The sequence below is a fragment of the Mustelus asterias genome, chromosome 2 (assembly GCF_964213995.1).
Source record: "Mustelus asterias chromosome 2, sMusAst1.hap1.1, whole genome shotgun sequence".
NCBI lineage: Eukaryota > Metazoa > Chordata > Chondrichthyes > Carcharhiniformes > Triakidae > Mustelus > Mustelus asterias.
The window spans coordinates 3,037,887-3,063,623 of NC_135802.1; the positions used below are offsets into that span (position 1 = coordinate 3,037,887).

Below are 25,737 nucleotides of genomic sequence, written 5' to 3' on the forward strand. Positions count from 1 at the left end.
GCCTGATCAGACCATTCAGCCGCCACCCTAACAGCCAGGCTGTTCACAACAGAAAACCTGCAGTCAAGCAGCAACTGATGCTGCCGTAAGGGAGACTCTGATGTGAAGTCCCCTTTGTTATGTTGGAATCCCAGCAGCAAGCTCCCAGAAACAGCGAGACAAAGCTCTGGTTTAAAGGTTGCTGATTGTGCATGCAGACCCTCACTTGGGGCTGTCTGAGCAGGGGTGATATGGGGTGGAGAATGGTCCCAGAACCTGTGGGTGAAGCACTGACGATGGTCTGGCTGATGTACAATAATAACAGTAACAATGTGGACACCCTCAAAGAATTTCATTGTAACATTAGCAAATCAAATTTAGTCCCAGGCCACATGGGTGTCCAAAGGATTGGTCACTGCTTGGTTTAAAGAATAAGAAACAGGAAATGCTGGATACACTCAGTGGGTCTGGCAGCATTTGTGGAGAGAGAAATAGGCTTAACGTTTTGAGTCCATCCGATTCTTGCTCAGAGCTCTGAACTCTGTTTCTCTCTCCACAGAAGCTTCCAGAGCGGCTCAATGTGCCCAGCATTCTGCTTGTTTCAGATTTCCAGCATCTGCAGCATTTTGCTTTTATCTTGGTTTCAGGACAATCTTAAAGACAGGAAACAAGTTCAGGAGATGGAGATGTTTAGGGTGGGAATTCCTCCCAATTTTTATTTTGTCATAAAGTACAACTCTGACTGACATCACAATCTATGGAAATCTGAGATTCTTTGTAAAAAAATAGACCAATTCCAAACCTAGTGACTTGTCCTCGTTCTCTCCCCGTAGATTGTTGCTGTAAGTTTCAACCCTGCTGCAGAGTTTCATTGAGTTCAGTAACTCAATGTAGAATTGAGTTGTGGAATGTAGAATTTAGCACCCAATCATACTCAGCCTTTTCAGGGTTATTTCCGCTCCATCTGTGTGTGTTGGTTATTTGATGACTATTTGAATTGGGTAGAAGATTTTGAGCAGTTCCTCTGGGAGATTTAGTAGTTTGGATATCACAATCAGCTGGAATTTCTCGATTCGAGTGGGAGAGAATTCATTGCGGGAATATTCTGGTCCATCGCCAGTTCGAAGCAATGACAGGAACCTATCAGGAGAAACAACAACATGTATATTTATATAATCACTTCCATATTGACAAAATATTGCAGAGTGCTTCACAGAAACATAACCAAGCAGACAGCAAGTCAGAGAGATAAGCAATGTCATTTTAAAATTCTGCAGGCGCACACATAGCTGTGAGTGTCTGTATCCAAACCCTTCACAGAGACGACTGTCAGATAGCTGTGAAATAGCAGACAGCATCCTTTACAGATAGAGGGAAAGTACAAAAGTAAAGAACTTCAGCTAAGCCTCCATTTTAACACAAAGCGGGTTAGGTACGAGCTGTGATATTGGGTTCAATTTACGCTCTCAAATCAGGAGCGCAGAGTTGGGAAAACTCCCGGCTGCGCAAGTTGAACTTGAGATAAAGTGCCCCTCACCATCCTCCCAACCCCCAGCCCAAAGCACAACCCATGCCCAATCCAGGTCAACTCATAGCATCTTCACCCACACCCTAACCCTCCATATAAATCACAGCAACTGCTGTCCCTCTACCCACGGACCCCACGGCCCTCTGCAGCCCCAATTCCAACCCGATGGGGCTGATTTTACCAAATCGGCTCTAAGTGCCGGGTGCGCCCGTAAATCAGACCCACTCCCGGCAGCCACGCTCCAGCGCTCCCATACGCCTTTATTCGGCGCGGGCCCAGTGGGCGGGGCCTAGCGCATTTGCATCTGTCGGAGCACCGAACTGCGCATGCGCCGTCAGCACTCAGCGCGCCCGAGCATGAAAGTCAAAGGCAGCGCAGACAGCAGGGGCAGAGACGTCACATCCCCCCCCTAGCCCCCTCCCCTCAGGGCAGAGACGTCACATCCCCCCCCCTAGCCCCCTCCCCTCAGGGAAGAGACGTCACATCCCCCCCCTAGCCCCCTCCCCTCAGGGCAGAGACGTCACATCCCCCCCTAGCCCCCTCCCCTCAGGGAAGAGACGTCACATCCCCCCCTAGCCCCCTCCCCTCAGGGAAGAGACGTCACATCCCCCCCTAGCCCCCTCCTCTCAGGGAAGAGACGTCACATCCCCCCCTAGCCCCCTCCCCTCAGGGAAGAGACGTCACATCCCCCCCCTACCACCCCCCCGCTCAGGGAAGAGACGTCACGTCCCCCCCCTACCCGGCCCCCTCAGGGAAGAGACGTCACATCCCCCCCCCCACCCCACCCCCCCCCCCCCCCTCCCCCCGCCTCAGGGAAGAGATGTCACGTCCCCATCCCCCCAGTGAAGAGACGTCATTCTACACATCAGGACCCCCGGAGCAAGGCCAGGATCCAGGATCGCAAGATGCTTTCGACGGGCACCAGCGATCAAGGTAGGTCGGGGGCCCGGGGGGTCCGATCCCCGGGGGGGTCCGATCCCCGGGGGGTCCGATCCCCGGGGGGGTCCGATCCCTGGGGGGGTCCGATCCCCGGGGGGGTCCGATCCCCGGGGGGGTCCGATCCCCGGGGGGGTCCGATCCTGGGGGAGGGCGGGGGGTGCTGCTGGCGGGGCCTGCGTCCCAGGGTGGTCCGATCGGGGGGGGGGGGGGGGGGGGGGGGCGGCGGGGGGTTGGGCTGCCGGGGTGGTTCGCGGGGGCGGTCCGCGAAGGGTGGTCGGGGGAGATTCGGCGGTTCAGTTGCTGAGTTGAAGCTCTATCGGACTTGAATTCAGCAACACGGTAAATGTGCGGCGCCGATCGGATCGGAGCCTCGTAAAGTGGGAATCCTTGGGTAAATTGGGCGCGGGCTTCATTATGCCGATTTAAATGCATGCAATAGTGACCACAATTCTGTAAGCTTTAAGGTACTGATGGATAAAGATAAGTGTAGTCCTCAAGTTAAGATGCTAAATTGGGGCAAGGCTAATTACAACAATATTAGGCAGGAACTGAAGAATATAGATTGGGGGCAAATCAACATCTGGCATGTGGGAGGCTTTCAAGTGTAAGTTGATAGGGATTCAGGACCAGCACATTCCTGGAAGGATGAAGGATAAGTATGGCAAGTTTTGGGAACCTTGGATAACGAGAGATATTGTGAGCCTCGTCAAAGAGAAAAAGGAAGCATTTGTCAAAGCTAGGAGGCTGGGAACACATGAAGCAAGTGTGGAATACAAGGAAAGTAGAAAGAAACTTAAGCAAGGAGTAAGGAGGGCTAAAAGGGGTCATGAAAAAGCACTGGCCAGCAGGATTAAGGAAAATCCCAAGGCTTTTTATACATGTATAAAGAGCAAGAGGGTAGCCAGGGAGAGAGTTGGTCCACTCAAGGACAAGGGAGGGAATCTATGTGTGGAGCCAGAGGAAATGGGCGAGGTATTAAATGAGTACTTTGCGTCAGTATTCACCAAAGAGAAGGACTTGGTGGATGATGAGTCTGGGAAAGGATGTGGAGATAGTTTGAGTCATGTTGAGATCAAAAAAGAGGAGGTATTGGGGTTCTTGAGAAACATTAAGGTAGACAAGTCCCCAGGGCCTGATGGGATATACCCCAGAATACTGAGAGAGGCAAGGGAGGAAATTGCTGGGGCCTTGAGAGAAATCTTTGTATCCTCACTGGCTACAGGGGAGGTCGTCCCAGAGGATTGGAGAATAGCCAATGTTGTTCCTTTGTTTAAGAAGGGTAGCAAGAATAATCCAGGTAATTACAGGCCGGTGAGCCTTACATCAGTGGTAGGGAAATTATTGGAGAAGATTCTTCGAGACAGGATTTACTCCCACTTGGAAATAAGTGGATGTATTAGTGAGAGGCAACATGGTTTTGTGAAGGGGAGGTCGTGTCTCACGAACTTGATCGAGTTTTTCGAGGAAATGACGAAGATGATTGATGAGGGTAGGGCAGTGGATGTTGTTGATGCGCATCAATTGGACACGAGGCACAAAGCTTCGGTAAAAGAAGGCTTTTATTAACTAACAATGGAACTATCAGAACTTTAACACACTATCCCAGACTGAAGGGGTCCCGCCCGAGCAGGGGGTCTTATACCTCTCCCAGGAGGCGGAGCCCGACTGGGATGTGCCACAACAGTAACAACCACAGGTGTATCAATCCCACCCGAGCCCAACAACAACATGAGAACAACCCAACAGTGGGAACCAACGATTGTCGGGCAATACAGCAGGATATAGATAGGCTGGAAAATTGGGCGGAGAGGTGGCAGATGGAGTTTAATCCGGATAAATGTGAAGTGATGCATTTTGGAAGAAATAATGTAGGGAGGAGTTATACAATAAATGGCAGAGTCATCAGGAGTATAGAAACACAGAGGGACCTAGGTGTGCAAGTCCACAAATCCTTGAAGGTGGCAACACAGGTGGAGAAGGTGGTGAAGAAGGCATATGGTATGCTTGCCTTTATAGGACGGGGTATAGAGTATAAAAGCTGGAGTCTGATGATGCAGCTGTATAGAACGCTGGTTAGGCCACATTTGGAGTACTGCGTACAGTTCTGGTCGCCGCACTACCAGAAGGACGTGGAGGCGTTAGAGAGAGTGCAGAGAAGGTTTACCAGGATGTTGCCTGGTATGGAGGGTCTTAGCTATGAGGATAGATTGGGTAGACTGGGGTTGTTCTCCTTGGAAAGACGGAGAATGAGGGGAGATCTAATAGAGGTGTACAAGATTATGAAGGGTATAGATAGGGTGAACAGTGGGAAGCTTTTTCCCAGGTCGGAGGTGACGATCACGAGGGGTCACGGGCTCAAGCTGAGAGGGGCGAAGTATAACTCAGATATTAGAGGGACGTTTTTTACACAGAGGGTGGTGGGGGCCTGGAATGCGCTACCAAGTAGGGTGGTGGAGGCAGGCACGCTGACATCGTTTAAGACTTACCTGGATAGTCACATGAGCAGCCTGGGAATGGAGGGATACAAACGATTGGTCTAGTTGGACCAAGGAGCGGCACAGGCTTGGAGGGCCGAAGGGCCTGTTTCCTGTGCTGTACTGTTCTTTGTTCTTTGATGGTTCACCACATTCACCCCTCCTTTGAGAACAAAGGCCGGCGGGGTACGAAAACAGACTAAAATGTCAACAGATTATAAGTTCAGACGGTCTGGAGGACCACACCGTCATTGTGACCTCCTCAATACCGGCGGTGACACCGGAGTAGGTGCTTGCGGTGGCGTTCTCCCCAAAACAGCGTCCAGCTGTTCTCCCACGGACTCACAGGCCGGTTGACCCTGATGAAACGGTAGTGCAGGGGATCCCGATACGTTCTGCGATGGCGACGATCTTCGGGGCTCAGGCAAGCTGTGCATTGGAGTAAAACTGTTAAGCATTGGTCCCGATGCTGACCGCGCCACGTCCGGGGGAGAAATAAGGGATAAGGGATTCGTCACTGGGGGTATGGGAGCGACAGGAGTTGCTACGTCCCCTGCGGGCGCCAGGTCTTGGATCGAGACTGTGTCCTCTCGCCCATCAGGATATGCCACATAGGCATACTGAGGGTTGGCGTGGAGGAGGTGGACCTGTTTGACCAAGGGGTCGGACTTGCGGGCCCTTACATGTCGCCGCAGGAGGACGGGTCCTGGGTACGTCAACCAGGCTGGTAAAGATATCCCCGAGGACGACTTCCGAGGGAATGAGAACATCCTCTCGTGGGGAGTAGCATTGGTTGCCGTACACAGGAGGGAGCGAATGGAGTGAAGCGCATTAGGGAGGACCTCCTGCCAATGGGAGACTGGAAGGCCTTTGGACTTCAGCGCCAATAGGACAGCCTTCCAGACTGTAGCATTCTCTCTTTCCACCTGTCCATTACCCCTAGGGTTGTAACTCGTGGTCCTACTAGAGGCAATCCTGTATGAGAGCAGGAATTGCCTCAAGTCATTACTCATGAACGACGAGCCCCTGTCGCTATGGATATAGCTGGGGTACCCGAACAGGGTAAAAAGATCACGGAATGCCTTGATCACCGTGGCAGTCGACGTGTCCGCGCAGGGGACAACAAACGGGAACCGGGAGTACTCATCTATTATGTTCAGAAAGTACACGTTCCGATCTGTTGAGGGAAGGGGGCCCTTAAAATCCACACTCAGCCTCTCGAAGGGGCGAGTGGCCTTGACCAAATGTGCCCGGTCAGGTCGGTAAAAGTGCGGTTTGCATTCCGCGCAAATCCGACAGCTCCTTGTCACCGACCTGACGTCCTCCACCGAGTAAGGCAAGTTGCGGGCTTTGACAAAGTGGTAGAGCCGAGTGACCCCAGGATGGCACAGGTCATTATGGAGGGCGTTCAAGTGATCCTCCTGCATAGTAGCGCATGTTCCGCGCGAGAGGGCATCCGAGGGCTCATTGAGTTTCCCTGGACGATACATGATATCGTAGTTATAGGTGGAGAGTTCAATTCTCCACCGCAAGATCTTATCATTCTTGATCTTGCCCCTCTGCGTGTTGTTGAACATGAACGCCACGGATCGCTGGTCCGTGATCAGGGTGAACCGCTTTCCCGCCAGGTAATGGCGCCAGTGTCTGACGGCCTCCACAATGGCCTGGGCCTCCTTTTCCATCACTGAATGCCGAATTTCGGGGCCTTGGAGGGTGCGGGAAAAAAACGCGACGGGCCTGCCCGCCTGGTTTAGTGTGGCGGCCAGGGCGAAATCAGATGCATCGCTTTCCACCTGAAAAGGGATGGATTCTTCTACCGCGTGCATCGTGGCTTTCGCGATGTCGTGTTTCAATTCCTTGAAGGCCAATTGGGCCTCTGGCGTGAGTGGAAAAGTCGTGGACTTAATAAGCGGACGGGCTTTGTCCGCGTAGTTGGGGACCCACTGCGCATAATAGGAGAAGAAGCCTAGGCATCTTCTCAGTGCTTTTGCGCTCGCAGGCAAGGGAAGTTCAGCAAGGAGGCGCATACGGTCTGGATCAGGGCCAATGACCCCGTTTTCCACCACGTATCCCAGGATGGCTAACCGGCGCGTACGGAATACACATGTCTCCCTGTTGTAGGTCAAATTCAGGCGAGATGCAGTGCGTAAAAAGTTCTGGAGATTTGTGTCATGGTCCTGCTGATCACGGCCGCAGATGGTGACATTATCCAGGTACGGGAAGGTAGCCCGCAACCCGTTCTGGTCCACCATTCGGTCCATAGCACGCTGGAAGACCGAGACCCCATTGGTGACACCAAATGGAACCCTAAGGAACTGATACAGACGACCATCCGCCTCAAAGGCCATGTAGTGTCGGTCCTCTGGGCGAATGGGGAGTTGGTGGTAGGTGGACTTAAGGTCTATGGTGGAGAACACCCGGTACTGCGCAATCTGATTGACCATATCAGATATGCGCGGGAGGGGATACGCATCCAGCTGCGTATATCGTTAATGGTCTGACTGTAATCAATGACCATCCGGGGTTTGTTCCCGCTCTTGACCACCACAACCTGTGCTCTCCACGGACTAACACTGGGCTGTATGATCCCTTCTTTGAGGAGTCGCTGAACCTCAGATCTGATGAAGATCCGATCTTCAGTGCTGTAACGCCTACTTTTAGTAGCGATGGGCTTGCAGCCTGGTACCAGATTCTGAAATAAAGAGGGTGTGGTGATCTTTAATGTAGAAAGATTGCAGGCGGGGCGCTTTGGACAATTTGGAGACTGCAGCTGTTCCCCCACTGTCAGCGAAAGGAGTGGCCCACCGTACTGTAGGATCACACTCTTCATATGGACCATAAAGTTTAGTCCGAGGAGAATTGGTGCGCAAAGATGCGGCAACACAAGGAGCCTGAATCGCTCGTAAATTGTGCCTTGCACTTTCAAAGTTACCACACAACGTCCTAGCACAGGGACAGACCGGGACCTTGATGCCATAGAGATTGTCTGTTTGGCAGGTTGAATCTGGAGTCCACACCTCTTCACAGTGTCAGGGTAAATAAAGCTCTCAGTGCTCCCGCTGTCAAACAGACAATAAATTGCATGACCATTTACCTGTATATCCATCATCGAACAATCAAGCCTGTGAGGCTTAGCCTGGTCCAGGGTGATCGACGCCACCGTTGGTCCGTGAACGTCACTGCAGGCAGCTGAGGTCGATGCTGAGGACCCCTGCTGGTCGCTCATGGTCATCGTCGACCAAAATGGCCGCCCCCATGAATCGCACATGGGTGAGGGCGCCAAACGTAGCGACTCCTGGTGGTCATCCTCCTCCGACTCCGTCGACCGCAATGGCGCCGTCCTGGACTCGCACGTGGACGAACCCCGTGAGTACTTCGACGATGATGGTGATGATCCCCGTTCCGAAGGGTCACAGGCCGCACTGCTGTTCTTGGGCTTCGATCTGCACACCTTCGCATAATGCCCCTTTTTACCGCATGCGGTACAGATTACCGCTTTAGCGGGACACTTTTGTCGTGGATGCTTGGCTCCTCCGCAGAAGTAGCACCGCGGGCCGCATGGGGCTGCAGCCGTCGTCTGGTCCACATGGGAGCACGCCATAACACTGCACTTCGAGCCTGTAGGGCGAGGAGGGATTTGCGACTGCTCCTGCCACGTTGTCTCCACGTGGTCCTCCGGATACAGGACCAACCTCTTCGAAGCCGCCTCAAGCATTTCAGCTAATTCCATAGCTTGGGTCAGGTTGAGATTTCCCTTTTCTAGCAGCTTGAGACGGATGTATGAAGACCCGACCCCGGCCACAAACGCATCTCGGGCGAGGTCGTACATGTACTGCTCAGCCGACACAGCTTTGCAGTCGCAGCCCCTGGCAAGCTGCAAGAGCTCATTGGCGTAGTCCTCCATGGTTTCGCCCGACTGCCGACGTCGTGTAGCGAGGAGGTAACGAGCGTGGATCTCGTTAGGAGGTTTCGTATAGCGCTTTTTTAAAAGCTCAAGGGCCCTCGGGTAAGTGGTGCCCGCACAGATCGCGAGGTAGACTGTGTCGCTTACCCTCGCATGGAGGACCCGGAGTCTGTCGTCATCTGTGGTGACCGCTGCGGAGGCTGCCAGGTAATCTTCAAAACACTTCAGCCAGTGGTCGAAGGTGTTAGAAGCGCCCACCGCACGTGGATCTAGCGTCAGACGTTCTGGCTTTAGGATTTGCTCCATACTCTCCTTTCTTTTTTTTCTTCCGTCGAGAGTTTAATTTTAGTTAATAAAATTGATGCGCATCAATTGGACACGAGGCACAAAGCTTCGGTAAAAGAAGGCTTTTATTAACTAACAATGGAACTATCAGAACTTTAACACACTATCCCAGACTGAAGGGGTCCCGCCCGAGCAGGGGGTCTTATACCTCTCCCAGGAGGCGGAGCCCGACTGGGATGTGCCACAACAGTAACAACCACAGGTGTATCAATCCCACCCGAGCCCAACAACAACATTAGAACAACCCAACAGTGGGAACCAACGATGGTTCACCACAGTTGTCTACATGGACTTCAGTAAGGCCTTTGACAAGGTCCCTCATGGCAGACTGGTTCAGAAGGTGAAGTCGCATGGGATCAGAGGTGAGCTGGCAAGGTGGATACAAAACTTGCTTGGTCAAAGAAGACAGAGGGTAGCAGTTGAAGGGTGCGTTTCTGAATGGAGGGCTGTGACAAGTGGCGTTCCTCAGGGATCAGTGCTGGGCCCTTTGCTGTTTGTAATATATATAAATGATTTGGAGGAAAATGTAACTGGTTTGATTAGTCAGTTTGCGGACAACACAAAGATTGGTGGATTTGCGGATCGTGATGAGGACCATCAGAGGATACAGCAGGATACAGATCAGTTGGAGACTTGGGCGGAGAGATGGCAGATGGAGTTTAATCTGGACAAATGTGAGGTAATGCATTTTGGAAGGTCTGATACAGATAGGAAATATACAGTAAATGGCAGAACCCTTAAGAGTATTGATAGGCAAAGGGATCTGGGTGTACAGGTACACAGGTCACTGAAAGTGGCAATGCAGGTGGAGAAGGTAGTCAAGAAGGCATACGGCATGCTTGCCTTCATCGGCCGGGACATTGAGTTTAAAAATTGACAAGTCATGTTGCAGCTTTATAGAACCTTAGTTAAGCCGCACTTGGAATATAGTGTTCAATTCTGGTCGCCACACTACCAGAAGGATGTGGAGGCTTTGGAGAGGATACAGAAAAGATTTACCAGGATGTTGCCTGGTATGGAGGGCATTAGCTATGAGGAGAGGTTGGAGAAACTTGGTTTGTTCTCACTGGAGTGACGGAGGTTGAGGGGTGACCTGATAGAAGTCTACAAGATTGTGAGGGGCATGGACAGAGTGGATAGTCAGAAGCTTTTTCCCAGGGTGGATGAGTCAATTACTGGGGGGCACAGGTTTAAGGTGCGAGGGGCAAGGTTTAAAGGAGATGTACGAGGCAGATTTTTTACACAGAGAGTGGTGGGTGCCTGGAACTTGCTGCTGGGGGAGGTAGTGGAAGCGGATACAATAGAGAGTTTTAAAGGGCATCTTGACAAGTACATGAATAGGATGGGAATAGAGGGATAGAGGGGCGGCACGGTAGCACAGTGGTTAGCACTGCTGCTTCACAGCTCCAGGGACCTGGGTTCGATTCCCGGCTTGGGTCACTGTCTGTGTGGAGTTTGCACATTCTCCTCGTGTCTGCGTGGGTTTTCTCCGGGTGCTCCGGTTTCCTCCCACAGTCCAAAGATGTGCGGGTTAGGTTGATTGGCCATGCTAAAATTGCCCCTTAGTGTAGGTTAGAGGGATTAGAGGGTAAATATGTAGGGATATGGGGGTAGGGTTGGGGTGGGATTGTGGTCGGTGCAGACTCGATGGGCCAAATGGCCTCTTTCTGCACTGTAGGTCTCCTATGATACTCCTATGATACTCCTGTCTGAGTACTACTGGGGTGGACAGCCCACCTGGGGGAAGCAGCGGTGGCAGTGTCTCTGGAGCTGAGCCTGGCCCAGTAGTGCAACGGGGTAAGGAAAGGAGGGTAGTGCTAATTGGGGACTCTACGGTGAGAGGGTCAGATAGGCGTTTTTGCGGACACAGACGGGACTCTCGGATGGTGGTTTGCCTCCCTGGTGCAGGGGTCCGGGATGTCTCTGGTCGAGTCCCAGAAATCCTGAAGGGGGAGGGAGAGGAGCCCAAGGTCGTGATGCATATAGGTACTGCTGACATAGGTAGGAAGAGGGAAGGGGTCATGAAAAGAGAATATAGGGAGTTGGGTAGACAGCTGAGAAAGAGGAATGCAAAGGTAGTAATCTCGGGATTGCTGCCTGTGCCGCGGGAGAGTGAGAACAGGAATCGGTGGAGAATGAATGCGTGGCTGAGGGACTGGAGCAAGGGACAAGGATTTGGGTACTTGGATCATTGGGACCTCTTTAGGGGCAGGTGTGACCTGTTTAAAAAAGACGGGTGGCACTTGAATCCCAGGGGGACCAATATCCTGGCGGGAAGGTTGGCTAAGGCTACTGGTGAGACTTTAAACTAGAAAGGTTGGGGGGAGGGAATCGAAATGAGGGGACTGAGAGCGAGGAGGTTAGCTCGCAAATAGATAAGGAATGTAGACAGGGTAAGAGGGAGGTTAGACGAGTGATGGAGAAGGGAAGTGCTCAGGCTGAAGGTCTGAGATGTGTCTATTTTAATGCCAGGAGTGTAGTGAATAAAGTGGATGAGCTTGGAGCGTGGATTGCTGCTTCGAATTGTGATGTGGTGGCCATTACGGAGACTTGGATGTCTCAGGGACAGGACTGGGTGCTTCAGGTGCCGGGTTTTAGATGTTTCAGGAAGGACAGGGAGGGAGGCAAGAGAGGGGGGGGAGTGGCACTGTTGATCAGGGATAGTGTCACGGCTGTAGAGAAGGTGGACGCCGTGGAGGGACTGACTACGGAATCTCTGTGGGTGGAGGTTAGGAACAGGAAGGGGTCGGTAACTTTGCTGGGTGTTTTCTATAGGCCGCCCAATAGTAACAGAGATGTTGAGGAGCAGATGGGGAAACAGATCCTGGAGAGATGTAGGAATAACAGAGTTGTCGTGATGGGAGATTTTAATTTCCCAAACATAGATTGGAATATCCCTAGGGCTAGGGGTTTGGATGGAGAGGAGTTTGTTAGGTGTGTCCAGGAGAGTTTCCTGACACAGTATGTGGATAAGCCTACTAGAGGAGAGGCTGTTCTTGATCTGGTGCTGGCTAATGAACCTGGACAGGTGGAGGATCTCTCGGTGGGTGAGCATCTTGGGGATAGCGATCATAATTCTATCTCCTTCACGATAGCATTGGAAAGAGATAGGGTCAGGCAGGCTAGGAAAGTGTTTCTCTGGAGTAAAGGGAAATACAGTGTCATCAGGGAGGAAATTAGACGGGTAAATTGGAAGGAGGCATTCTTGGGGAAAAGTACCGAAGGAAAGTGGAGGATTTTCAAGGAATGTTTGTCTGGAGCTCTGCATGACAACGTTCCGATGAGACAGGGGGGTGTTGGTAGGGTACGGGAACCGTGGTGCACGAAGGTTGTGATGAACCTGGTGAATAAGAAAAGAGAGGCGTACAGAAGGTTCAGAGAGCTAGGAGGTGTTAAGGATTTAGAGGAGTATATGCGATGTAGGAAGGAGCTTAAGAAGGAAATTAGGAGAGCGAGAAGGGGTCATGAGAAGACCTTGGCGGGTAAGATTAAGGAGAATCCCAAGGCTTTCTACAAATATGTCAAGAGTAAAAGGATGAGATGTGAAGGCATAGGACCCTTAAAAGGTGAAGGGGGAAAAGTTTGTGCGGAACCGTTAGAAATGGCGGAGCTGCTTAATGAATACTTTACCTCGGTATTCACGGTGGAAAGGGATCTGGGTGGTTGTACTGCTGGATTGCGGAGGACAGAAAGGATCGAGCATGTGGACATAAAGAAAGAGGATGTGTTGGAACTATTGAATGGCATCAAGGTTGGTAAGTCGCCGGGACCGGATGGGATGTACCCCAGGTTACTGTGGGAGGCGAGGGAGGAGATTGCGGAGCCTTTGGCGATGATCTTTGCATCGTCGATGGAGACGGGAGAGGTTCCGGAGGATTGGAGGATTGCGGATGTGGTCCCTATATTCAAGAAAGGGAACAGGGACAGCCCGGGAAATTACCGACCGGTGAGTCTAACCTCAGTGGTTGGTAAGTTGATGGAGAGGATCCTGAGAGACAGGATTTATGATCATCTAGAGAAGTTTAGTATGATCAAAAGTAGTCAGCACGGCTTTGTCAGGGGCAGGTCGTGCCTTACGAGCCTGGTTGAGTTCTTTGAAAATGTGACCAAGCACATTGACGAAGGAAGAGCGGTGGATGTGGTCTATATGGACTTCAGCAAAGCGTTCGATAAGGTCCCCCATGCAAGACTTCTTGAGAAAGTGAGAGGGCATGGGATCCAAGGGGCTGTTGCCTTGTGGATCCAGAACTGGCTTGCCTGCAGAAGGCAGAGAGTGGCTGTGGAGGGGTTTTTCTCTGCATGGAGGTCAGTGACCAGTGGAGTGCCCCAGGGATCTGTTCTGGGACCCTTGCTGTTTGTCATTTTCATAAATGACCTGGATGAGGAAGTGGAGGGATGGGTTGGTAAGTTTGCTGACGACACCAAGGTAGGTGGTGTTGTGGATAGTTTGGAGGGATGTCAGAAGTTGCAGCGAGACATAGATAGAATGCAAGACTGGGCGGAGAAGTGGCAGATGGACTTCAACCCGGATAAGTGTGTAGTGATCCATTTTGGCAGATCCAATGGGATGGAGCAGCAGTATAAAATGAAGGGTACCATTCTTAGCAGTGTAGAGGATCAGAAGGACCTTGGGGTCCGGGTCCATAGGACTCTTAAATCGGCCTCGCAGGTGGAGGATGCGGTCAAGAAGGCGTATGGCGTACTAGCCTTCATTAATCGAGGGATTGAGTTTAGGAGTCGGGAGATAATGCTGCAGCTTTATAGGACCCTGGTTAGACCCCACTTGGAGTACTGCGCGCAGTTCTGGTCACCTCATTACAGGAAAGATGTTGAAGCCATTGAAAGGGTGCAGAGGAGATTTACAAGGATGTTGCCTGGATTGGGGGGCATGCCTTATGAGGATAGGTTGAGGGAGCTTGGTCTCTTCTCCCTGGAGAGACGAAGGATGAGAGGTGACCTGATAGAGGTTTACAAGATGTTGAGGGGTCTGGATAGGGTGGACTCTCAGAGGCTATTTCCAAGGGCTGAAATGGTTGCTACGAGAGGACACAGGTTTAAGGTGCTCCCGGGGGGTAGGTACAGGGGGGATGTCAGGGGTAAGTTTTTCACTCAGAGGGTGGTGGGTGAGTGGAATCGGCTGACGTCGGTGGTGGTGGAGGCAAACTCGTTGGGGTCTTTTAAGAGACTTCTGGATGAGTACATGGGATTTAATGGGATTGAGGGCTATAGATAGGCCTAGAGGTGGGGATGTGATCGGCGCAACTTGTGGGCCGAAGGGCCTGTTTGTGCTGTGGCTTTCTATGTTCTATGTTCTATGTTCTATGATATGGTCCCCGGAAGGGTAGGAGGTTTTAGTTCAGTCGGGCAGTATGGTTGGTGCAGTCTTGGAGGGCCGAAGGGCCTGTTCCTGTGCTGTAACTTTCTTTGTTCTTAATTATAATCTCATTCACATAATTGCATTCACCACAATCTCATTAGCATAATTTCTCATCATAATCTCATTAGCATAATCTCATTCATCATAATCTAATTTGCATAATTGCATTAATCATAATCTCATTAGTGAGCTTCACACCCAATCATCCCAGCTCACCTACCTTTACCACCTCGTTCACCACAGCCGGATCAGTCTGGAAAACTCCTCCATAAAAGTCGGATTCTGGCGCTTGATACGTGCGGGTGAGCGAGGGGGTAAGTCCCTGCGTTCAAACTGCTCCGTGCTGCTCGGAAGGGGTTGTTTCGAGGCAGCCATGTTGTGTTTCGGGTTGGGGGGGTGGGGGCTGCGAGAGTGTGGGGGGCTGTTGTTGATCACAGAGTCCAACCTCGGACTCTCAGCACGGCCCCGGGTCTGGGCTCTGATCTCGGGTCTTAGGGATGCTTCTGGGTCCTCGTGCAGGCAGCAGGAAGCACTCTTGCAGGTGGGGGATGGGCTGGAAACTCTTTGAAGTGTCAAGCAGCTGTGTCTGTGGTCACTAACGCATGGGTTCTGGGTGTTTGTTAGTAGGGGAGGGAATGGGGGACTGTGGGGCAATGGGGTGGGCTGCGTTGCCATTCTGGAGAGATATGGGGAGTGTGTGTTGCAGCTGGGGGGAATATGAGGAGTGTGTGCCGTTGGGGGGGATATGGGGAGTGTGTGTTGCTGCTGGGGGGGATATGGGGAGTGTGTGCTGCTGGGGGGGGATATGGGGAGTGTGTGCTGCTGGGGGGGGATATGGGGAGTGTGTGCTGCTGGGGGGGGGAATATGGGGAGTGTGTGCTGCTGGGGGGGATATGGGGAGTGTGTGCTGCTGGGGGGGGATATGGGGAGTGTGTGCTGCTGGGGGGGGATATGGGGAGTGTGTGCTGCTGGGGGGGGATATGGGGAGTGTGTGCTGCTGGGGGGGGGATATGGGGAGTGTGTGCTGCTGGGGGGGATATGGGGAGTGTGTGCTGCTGGGGGGGGATATCATAGAAATCATAGAATCATAGAAACCCTACAGTGCAGAAGGAGGCCATTCGGCCCATCGAGTCTGCACCGACCACAATCCCACCCAGGCCCTACCCCCACATATTTACCCGCTAATCCCTCTAACCTACACATCTCAGGGGCAATTTTAACCTGGCCAATCAACCTAACCCGCACATCTTTGGACTTTGGATATGGGGAGTGTGTGCTGCTGGGGGGGGATATGGGGAGTGTGTGCTGCTGGGGGGGGATATGGGGAGTGTGTGCTGCTGGGGGGGATATGGGGAGTGTGTGCTGCTGGGGGGGATATGGGCAGTGTGTGTTGTTGGGGGGGAATTGTGGGGGAATATGGGCAGTGTGTGTTGCTGGGGTGGGTTGTCGGAGGATATGGGCAGTGTGTGTTGCTTGGGGGGATATAGGGTGTTGCTGGGTGTGTGGGGGGGATATGGGCAGTGTGTGTTGCTGGGTGATTGCGGGGGATATGGGCAGTGTGTGTTGCTGGGTGATTGCGGGGGATATGGGCAGTGTGTGTTGCTGGGGGGGATATGGGCAGTGTGTGTTGCTGGGGGGGATATGGGCAGTGTGTGTTGCTGGGGGGGTTGTGGGGGGATATGGGCAGTGTGTGTTGCTGGGGGGGGTTGTGGGAGGATATGGGCAGTGTGTGTTGCTGGGGGGGGGGGGTTGTGGGGGGGATATGGGCAGTGTGTGTTGCTGGGGGGTTGTGGGGGGATATGGGCAGTGTGTGTTGCTGGGGGGGGTTGTGGGGGGGATATGGGCAGTGTGTGTTGCTGGGGGGGGTTGTGGGGGGATATGGGCAGTGTGTGTTGCTGGGGGGGAGTTGTGGGGGGGATATGGGCAGTGTGTGTTGCTGGGGGCGGGTGGTTGTGGGGGGATATGGGCAGTGTGTGTTGCTGGGGGGGAATTGTGGGGGGGATATGGGCAGTGGGGGTTGTGGGGGGATATGGGCAGTGTGTGTTGCTGGGGGGGAATTGTGGGGGGGATATGGGCAGTGGGGGTTGTGGGGGGATATGGGCAGTGTGCGTTGTTGTGGGGGGATATGGGCAGTGTGCGTTGTTGTGGGGGGATATGGGCAGTGTGTGTTGCTGGGGGCGGTTTTGGGGGGGATATGGGCAGTGTGTGTTGCTGGGGATGGTTTTGGGGGGGATATGGGCAGTGTGTGTTGCTGGGGGGAGTTGTGGGGCCTTGGCAGGTAGGGTTAAGGAAAACCCGAAGGCGTTCTAGTAATATGTGAAGAGTAAAAGGATGAGACGTGAAGGAATAGGGCCTATAAAAGGTGAAGGCGGGAAAATCTGTACGGAACCTGTAGAAATGGCAGAGGTGCTTAATGAGTATTTTGCCTCGGTTTTCACAGAGGAGAAGGGCCTGGGTGGATGTACTGCGGGCTTGCGGTGGACTGAAAAGATTGAGTATGTGGACTTTAACAAAGAGGTTGTGCTGGAATCTTTGAATGGCATCAAGATAGATAAGTCGCCGGGTCCGGATGGGATGTACCCCAGGTTACTGTGGGGGGCGAGGGAAGAGATTGCAGAGCCTCTGGCAATGATCTTTGCGTCGTCAATGGAGACGGGAGAGGTGCCGGAGGATTGGAGAAGGGGAATAGGGATAGCCCAGGAAATGACCGACCGGTGAGTCTAACCTCAGTGGTTGGTAAGCTGATGGAGAAGATCCTGAGGGACAAGATTTATGAGCATTTAGAGAGGTTTAGTATGCTCAAGAATACTCAGCATGGCTTTGTCAAAGGCAGGTTGTGCCTTACGAGCCTGGTGGAGTTCTTCGAAAATGTGACTACATTGACGAAGGGAAGGCGGTAGATGTGGTTTGTATGGATTTTAGCAAGGCGTTCGATAAGGTCCCCCATGCAAGGCTTCTAGAAAAAAAGGAAGCTTTTGGGTGGCTTTTGCTACCAAATAAACCTGTTGGACTTTAACCTGGTGTTGTTAAACTTCTTACTGTGTTTGCCCAAAGGAGGCAGAGAGTGGGTATAGATGGGTCTTTTTCTAAATGGAGGTCGGTCACCAGTGGTGTGCCCCAGGGATCTGTTAGAACCATAGAACCATAGAAAGTTACAGCTCAGAAACAGGCCTTTTGGCCCTTCTTGTCTGTGCCGAACCATTTTATGCCTAGTCCCACTGACCTGCACTTGGACCATATCCCTCCACACCCCTCTCATCCATGAACCCGTCCAAGTTTTTCTTAAATGTTAAAAGTGACCCCGCATTTACCACTTTATCCGGCAGCTCATTCCACACTCCCACCACTCTCTGCGTGAAGAAGCCCCTCCTAATATTCCCTTTAAACTTTTCTCCTTTCACCCTTAACCCATGCCCTCTGGTCTTTTTCTCCCCTAGCCTCAGCGGAAAAAGCCTGCTTGCATTCACTCTATCTATACCCATCAAAATCTTATACACCTCTATCAAATCTCCCCTCAATCTTCTACGCTCCAGGGAATAAAGTCCCAACCTATTTAATCTCTCTCTGTAACTCAGCTTCTCAAGTCCCGGCAACATCCTTGTGAACCTTCTCTGCACTCTTTCAATCTTATTTACATCCTTCCTGTAACTCGGTGACCAAAACTGTACACAATACTCCAAATTCGGCCTCACCAATGCCTTATATAACCTTACCATAACACTCCAACTTTTATACTCGATACTCCGATTTATAAAGGCCAATGTACCAAAGGCACTCTTTACGACCCTATCCACCTGTGACGTCACTTTTAGGGAATTCTGTACCTGTATTCCCAGATCCCTCGGTTCAACTGCACTCTTCAGAGTCCTACCATTTACCCTGTACGTTCTTCTTTGGTTTGTCCTTCCAATGTGCAATATCTCACACTTGTCTGCGTTAAATTCCATTTGCCATTTTTCAGCCATTGTTCTGGGACCCTTGCTGTTTGTCATTTTCATAAATGACCTGGATGAGGAAGTGGAGGGATGGGTTGGTCACCTGGCACGCCCCAATGCCCTCCTCCTCTCCCTTGTGTGTTGCTATCAGCAGGGGCAGATCAGAGGATCATCCTTGCCCTCACCTGTTCTTCTGGAGTAATTCCTTATTCAGCAATTTCTCCATCAGCCCCGCCTCAATCTGATCGAATATCCGTCCCACAGCTTCAAACATGTTCACCTCCATCATATCGATCACAAGCATCTTCCCAAACCTGGAGGGAAAAACAGTTAGTCAGCATTCCCCCTGCTCACCCCGCTCCCCACCCGCTGCCCTACCCCGACCCTCCGCGCTTCCCCCGCACGGGAATCGTAGTGGGCGGGACATGAACCATGCAAATATCCGCTGACCTCGGGCGGGATTTTCCGGTCTTGGACCTCCGGACCTTGACAGTGTAACAGACAGTCAGGGCGGCGTTTTACTGCCTTGCTCGTCCCAAAACTGTAAAATCCCACCTGAGGTCAGGAACTTTCCCATGGTCCGCCCTTGCCCTCTCCGATTCCTGTGGCGGGCTCAGTGTGGAATTGTGTGAGTTGCAGACTGATGAATCCTTCAGCAGATGGGTTTGAAAGAGTTGTCAGATATGATGTGAAACCGATGATGCTGTCATTCCCTAATCCCAGCCAGCGGGTTACCTTATCGCTCCGAGGAGACCCAGTCGGAGAACCTCAGGCTGCATGTGAGCAGGATTGAGAGCATCATAGAAGTTGGTGTCCCGATACCGTAGGAAGGTGCTGGCCTGCCCCGATCGGTCAATAATGAGTGGCCACCTGAAACACATTGGTGAGATTGAGGAGAGCTCTACAACCTGCCAAGAGTCACAGTGCGATATGAAGGCTTTGCCGGGTATTGCTGCAGCCATGCGCCGCCTCGACACGTTCCGAATTCTAGATCACACTCCCCGGTTTCAGGATATTGTCATGGAATCATAAAGTCAGAACCACAGAGCAGGAGTCAATCGCCATCCCGGTTTTACCGCCACGCCCTGCCTGCAATCGGCTCACAGAACACCATTCTCCATCGGCCTTGGGCAGGTGAGACGGTAAAATTCCAGCCATCATGTCCACTCTGGCTCTCTATATCGGCCAAAGCAGTTAGTCTCCAGTCTCCCACTCCATCCCCTGTAGCTTTATTTACCTCCAGTTTGATTCCGGGGATGAAAGGGTTGACGTATGAGGAGAGATTAAACAGTTTGGGTTTATACTCGCTGGGGTTTAGAAGGACGAGAGAGGGTCTGATCGAGGGATATAACATTTTAAAAGGGATTGATAAAGTAAATGTCGACCCAATGTTTCCCCTTGTGGGACAATCTGGAACAAGAGGTCACAGGGTATAAGCTGAGAGACGGTAGATTTAACACTGAGATGAGGAGGAACTACTTCTCACAGAGGGGGTGAATTTGTGGAACTCGCTGCCCCATCGCGCGGTGGAGACTGAATCATTGAATGGTTTTAAGAAGGAGATCGATATATTTCTAATTTTAAAAAAAGGATATAGGGAACAGGTGGTGAGGTGGATTTGAGAGCAGGGAGAGATCAGCCATGATCTGATTGAGTGGCGGAGCAGGCTCGGAGGATTGAATTTGCCGACTCCTGCTTCTAGTTCCAATGTTCCTAAATTCCCATCACATATCTTTTTTAAATCATTCATTGTGTCTGCTTCCAGCACCCTGATTGGCAGATTGTTCAGTCAGGAACTACTGCATTGAAGGTTCTGTCTCAAACTCCCGCTGCATCTTTTGTCCAAAATCTTTAATCGCTATCCTTAGTTCTTGTCCCACTGGCTAATTAACAATGTTTCCTTGTCCACCTTATCTGAACCTGTCACAATCTTGTATAGCTCATTCCAATCTCCCCTCACACTCTCCTTCACTCCAAGAAGAACAACCCCAGTCTCTCCACCTGAACATTGTAACTAAAATCCCTCATCCCTGGAACCATCCTGGTCAATCTCTCCCACACTCTTCCAATGTCCCTCACATCCTTCCCAAAGTGTGGTGACCAGAACTGGACACTGTTTTCTCGTTGAGGCTGAACCAGAGCTTTGTAAAAGTTTGGCATAACCTCCTCATGTTTGCACGGAATACCTTTCTTTCTGAGGTCCAAGATCTCCTGCTTTGTGAATCATTCTCTCCATATTCACTTCCGGAGATCGACTCAGAGGAGCCCCTGTTCCCTCTGTCCCTGAACATTCTTTAGAATTGTGCCTTTCAGTTTATATCATCTCCCTAATCCTTGCACCAAAATCAGCATCGCTCACATTTCATAGAATCATACATTCCCTACAGTACCCAAGGAGGCCACTTGGCCCTTCAAGCCTGTACTGATCACAATCCCTTTCTCCATCCCGATCCCCATAACCCCACGTATTTACTCTCTGAATACACGCTGACACTAAGGGACAATTTAGCGTTGGCGAAGCAACTGAACACACATCTCTGGACTGCTTCTCTGTTCAATTCCACCTGGTATTTCTCTTCCCATTCTGTGAGTTATCAAAGTCCGAAGGCAAGTGATTCATATCATCCTGACTGTTTGCCACTCGCTCAGGACTGGCATCAGCACAAACATATTGAACATGTGCCGAGCCTTTTGGTATCTATAAACATAACAAGCAGTGATCCTGGCCCTGCCTCTCGGGGAACCCCGCCGTCTGCCACCCTGCCCCCGCCGTCTGCCACCCTGCCCCCGCCGTCTGCCACCCTGCCCCCGCCGTCTGCCACCCTGCCCCCGCCGTCTGCCACCCTGCCCCCGCCGTCTGCCACCCTGCCCCCGCCGTCTGCCACCCTGCCCCCGCCGTCTGCCACCCTGCCCCCGCCGTCTGCCACCCTGCCCCCGCCGTCTGCCACCCTGCCCCCGCCGTCTGCCACCCTGCCCCCACCGTCTGCCACCCTGCCCCCGCCGTCTACCACCCTGCCCCCACCGTCTGCCACCCTGCCCCCACCGTCTGCCACCCTGCCCCTGCCGTCTGCCACCCTGCCCCCGCCGTCTGCCACCCTGCCCCCGCCATCTGCCACCCTGCCCCTGCCATCTGCCACACTGCCCCCGCCGTCTGCCACCCTGCCCCCGCCGTCTGCCACCCTGCCCCCGCCGTCTGCCACCCTGCCCCACCCAAACCGATCGAATCACAGAGGTTTATAGCACGGAAACAGGCCATTCGGCCCAACTTGTCCATGCTGCCCTTTTTTAAAACCCTAAGCTCGTCCCAATTGCCCGTGTTTAGCCCATATCCCTCTCTACCCACATTAGTTTAAACCCTCCCCAACAGCATTAGCGAACACTCCCCCAGGACATTGGTTCCAGTGCTGCCCAGGGGCAGACTGTCCAATTTGTACAGGTCCCACCTCCCCCGCTGTCGTCACCGCCACCCAGACCAATCGTCTCACCTCCCCCCCCCCCCCTCGCGATCTCATCACAATGCGGAGTGGTAGCAGGCCCCTCCCCCCGATCCAATCCCGATGCAGAGTGACATGGGCCCTTCTTCCTCGATTGGGCTGCCTTTTCAGGCCCCGCCCTCATTGGCCACGCCTCCTGGCAATGCCCAGTGGGCATTATCAAGGTGCCAGACTGGCAGTGCCATGATGCCCTTGGCCTCCATGGGGGGGGGGGGGCCTCCAGATGATTGTGCGTCGATCTCAGTAAATGTTTGAACCCATGACCATTATTTATTCAGCCTCTCGCCCGATTCTGGCAAGAGGCCGATCTCGCCAGAAATCTGACTCTCGGCAGATTGTGAGGGCACTAAAATCAGGGCCACGCCCGGTTTCTCGGCTCTTATGATTTTACCGGCTCACTCTGCCCATCGATGGGCGGGGCAGCAATAAAATTCCGCCTATAGTCATTGAACACAGAAAAGGCCATTCGGCCCATCGAGTCTGCACCGACAGTATCTACCACTAAAGGCTCTAATCCCATTTTCCTGCACTTGTCCAATTTCCCTGAATGTTATGATGCTTCAAGTGCTCATCCAAATACTTTCCAGCCTTCACTCCCCTCCCAGGCAGCGGATTCCAGATTCCCACCACCCTCTGAGTGTTTTCTCAAATCCCCTCTGAATCTCCTGCTCTTCACTCTAAAACTATACCCCTCCTGATTCACCACTCAAGGGGAACAGCTGCTCCCTACGCACCCCGTCCATACCCCTCATAATCTTAGACACCTCAATCATGCCCCCCCTCAGCCTTTGCTGCTCCAGAGAAAACAATCCAAGTCTCTGCTTATAGCTCCACTGAGTCTCTCTCAGGCAATGTAAGTTTATAACTTCATAAGATAGAGGAGCAGAATTAGGCCATTCAGCCCATCGAGTCCCTTCTGCCATTTGATCATGGCTGATATGTTCATCCCCATTTTCCTGCCTTCTCCCCATAACCCTTCAACCCATTACCAATTAAAAATCTGTCTAACTCCTCCTTAAATTTACTCACTGTCCCAGCATCCACCGCACTTTGGGGCAGCGAATTCCACAGATTCACAACCCTTTGGGAGAAGTAGTTTCTCCTCAACTCTGATTTAAATTTGCTGCTCCTTATCCTCAGACTAGAATGTCCCACCAGCGGGAGCATCCGCTCCACGTCCACTTCATCCATACCTTCTATCATCTTGTTTACCTCAATTTGATCTCCCCTCATTCTTCTCAATTCCAGAGAGTATCGGCCTAAACTGTACAATCTCTCTTCATACGACAAACCCCTCATCTCTGGAATCAATCTAGTGAACCTCCTCTGAACTGCCTCCAATACCACTGCATCTCTCCTCAAATAAGGGGACTAAAACTGTGCACAATACTCCAGGTGCGGCCTCACCAATGCCTTGTATAGTTGCAGCAATACTTCCTTATCTTTATATTCTATTCCTTTAGCTAGAAATGCCAACATTCCATTCGCTTTCTTTATTATCTGCTGTACCTGCTGCTGGTTTTCTGTGACTCATGAACAAGGACACCCAGATCCCTCTGCACCGGAGCTCCCTGAAGTCTCTCCCCATTTAGATAACAAGTCTCCTTCCCGCTTTTCTGACCAAAATGCATGACCTCACACTTATCCACGTTAAACTCCATCTGCCACATGTTGGCCCACTCTCCGAACCGATCTCTATCCATTTGTAAGGTTCTTATTTCCACATTGCAACTTACTGTCCCGCCTACTTTAGTGTCATCTGTAAATTTGGCTCTAGAATCTTCTATCCTTGTATCCAAGTCGTTAATATAGATTGGGCGGCACGGTAGCACAGTGGTTGGGGCGGCACGGTAGCACAGTGGTTAGCACTGCTGCTTCACAGCTCCAGGGTCCCGGGTTCAATTCCCAGCTCGGGTCACTGTCTGTGTGGAGTTTGCACATTCTCCTCGTGTCTGCGTGGGTTTCCTCCGGGTGCTCCGGTTTCCTCCCACAGTCCAAAGATGTGCGGGTTAGGTTGATTGGCCAGGTTAAAAATTGTCCTTGAGATGTGTAGTTAGAGGGATTAGCGGGTAAATATGTGGGGGTAGGGCCTGGGTGGGATTGTGGTCGGTGCAGACTCGATGGGCCGAATGGCCTCCTTCTGCACTGTAGGGTTTCTATGTTTCTATGTTTCTAAATAGCTGGGGCCCAAGGACCGAACCCTGTGGCACTCCACTAGTTACTCCTTACCATCCAGAAAAAAAAACATTTATCCCGACTCTGTCTTCTGTCCATCAGCCAGTCACCTATCCAAGCTAATAAATCACCCCTAATCCCATGAGATGTAATCTTGTGAATTAACCTTTTGTGCAGAACATTATCAAACGCCTTCTGGAAGTCCAGATATATTACATCCCCAGGATCCCCATTATCCACTTTGCTTGTTGCATCTTCAAAGAACTCTAGCAAATTGTTCAAACATGAATTGCCTTCATAAAAACATTCTGATACTGGTGGATAACGTTTTGAATTTCCAAATGTCCTGATATTGCTGCTTCCTTGATAATTGATTCTTACACTTCCCCAACAGCAGATGTTAAACTAACTGATCTGTAATTTCCCACATTTTGCCTCCCTCCCTTTTTGAATAAGGGAATTACAGTAGCATTTTTCCAATCCACTGGAACCTTATCCCATGTCCAGGGAATTTTGGAATATTATAACCAATGGATCCACTGTCTCTGCCACCACTTCCTTTAATACCCTAGGCTGTAGGCCATCAGGCCCGGGGGACTTGTCTGCCCTCAATCCCAATAGTTTGCTGAGTATCTTTTCCCTATCGATGTTGATTGTTCTAAGTTCTACCCTTTCTATTACCTCTGACTTGCCCGTTCCGATAGGAATGGTACGAGTGTCCTCCACCGTGAAAACTGAGGCAAAATATTGATTTAGCATCTCTGCCATTTCAGTGTTCCCCACTATTAACTCTCCAGTTTCATCTTCCAAGGGACCAACATTCACCCGAGCGACTCTCTTCCCTTTTATAAACCTATAGAAGCTTTTATGATCCTTCTTGATACTTTGCGCTAGTTTTCTTTCGTAATTTACCTTTGCTCTTTTTATTACATTTTTCGTATCCCTTTGTTTGTTTGAAAGTTTCCCAATCTTCCAACCTGCCACTGGCCTTTGCAACATGGTACACCTTAGTTTTTGTCTTTATATTGTCCTTGACCGCCTTGTTTAGCCATGGATGTTTTTTTACCCCCCTGACCATCTTTCTTCCTCACTGGGATATATTTTAGTTGTGAGGAATTGGGTATCTCCTTAAACAACTGCCGCTGCTCATCCACTGTCTGACCTTTAGCCTTCCTGCCCACTCCACTCGGACCAAGTCTGTCCTCGTGCCGATGTAATTCCCTTTGTTTAGTTCCAGAACGCGAGTGTGGGACTCCACTTTCTCAACCCCAAACTGAATCTTAAATTCTATCACCCTATGGTCCCTACGCCCTAGAGGATCCTTAACTATGAGGTCATCAATTAATCCCTCCTCATTCCACAATACCAAATCCAGAGTAGCCTGCTCCCTGGATGGTTCCACAACATACTGTTCCAGGAAACAATCTCTAATACATTCAATGAACTCTGCCTCCAGGTTACCCTTACCAATTTGATTCTTCCAATCTATGTGCATATTAAAATCACCCATGATTATTACCGTGCCTTTCTTGCAAGCCCCCAGTATTTCCTGGTTTATACTGTGCCCCACTGCGGAACTACTGCTTG

The 25,737-nt window shown here is 51.5% G+C and overlaps 1 protein-coding gene across 2 annotated transcripts in view; it reads right to left on the bottom strand.

The window, feature by feature from the left end:
* Nucleotides 1–667: 667 nt before the first annotated feature.
* The window catches only part of LOC144504645 (IQ motif and ankyrin repeat domain-containing protein 1-like), a 137,147-nt gene continuing 112,077 nt past the window's right edge, over nucleotides 668–25,737 (bottom strand). The window contains exons 8-10 of one of the 2 annotated variants that reach the window (XM_078230338.1): nucleotides 19,217–19,351; nucleotides 18,667–18,795; nucleotides 668–1,119 (exon numbers count right to left, since the gene is read on the bottom strand). In XM_078230338.1, the coding sequence (XP_078086464.1) occupies nucleotides 957–1,119; nucleotides 18,667–18,795; nucleotides 19,217–19,351 (427 nt within the window). In that variant the 3' untranslated portion in view covers nucleotides 668–956. The remainder of the gene's footprint in view (nucleotides 1,120–18,666; nucleotides 18,796–19,216; nucleotides 19,352–25,737) is intronic. The other variant, XM_078230330.1, reaches the window with a different exon arrangement.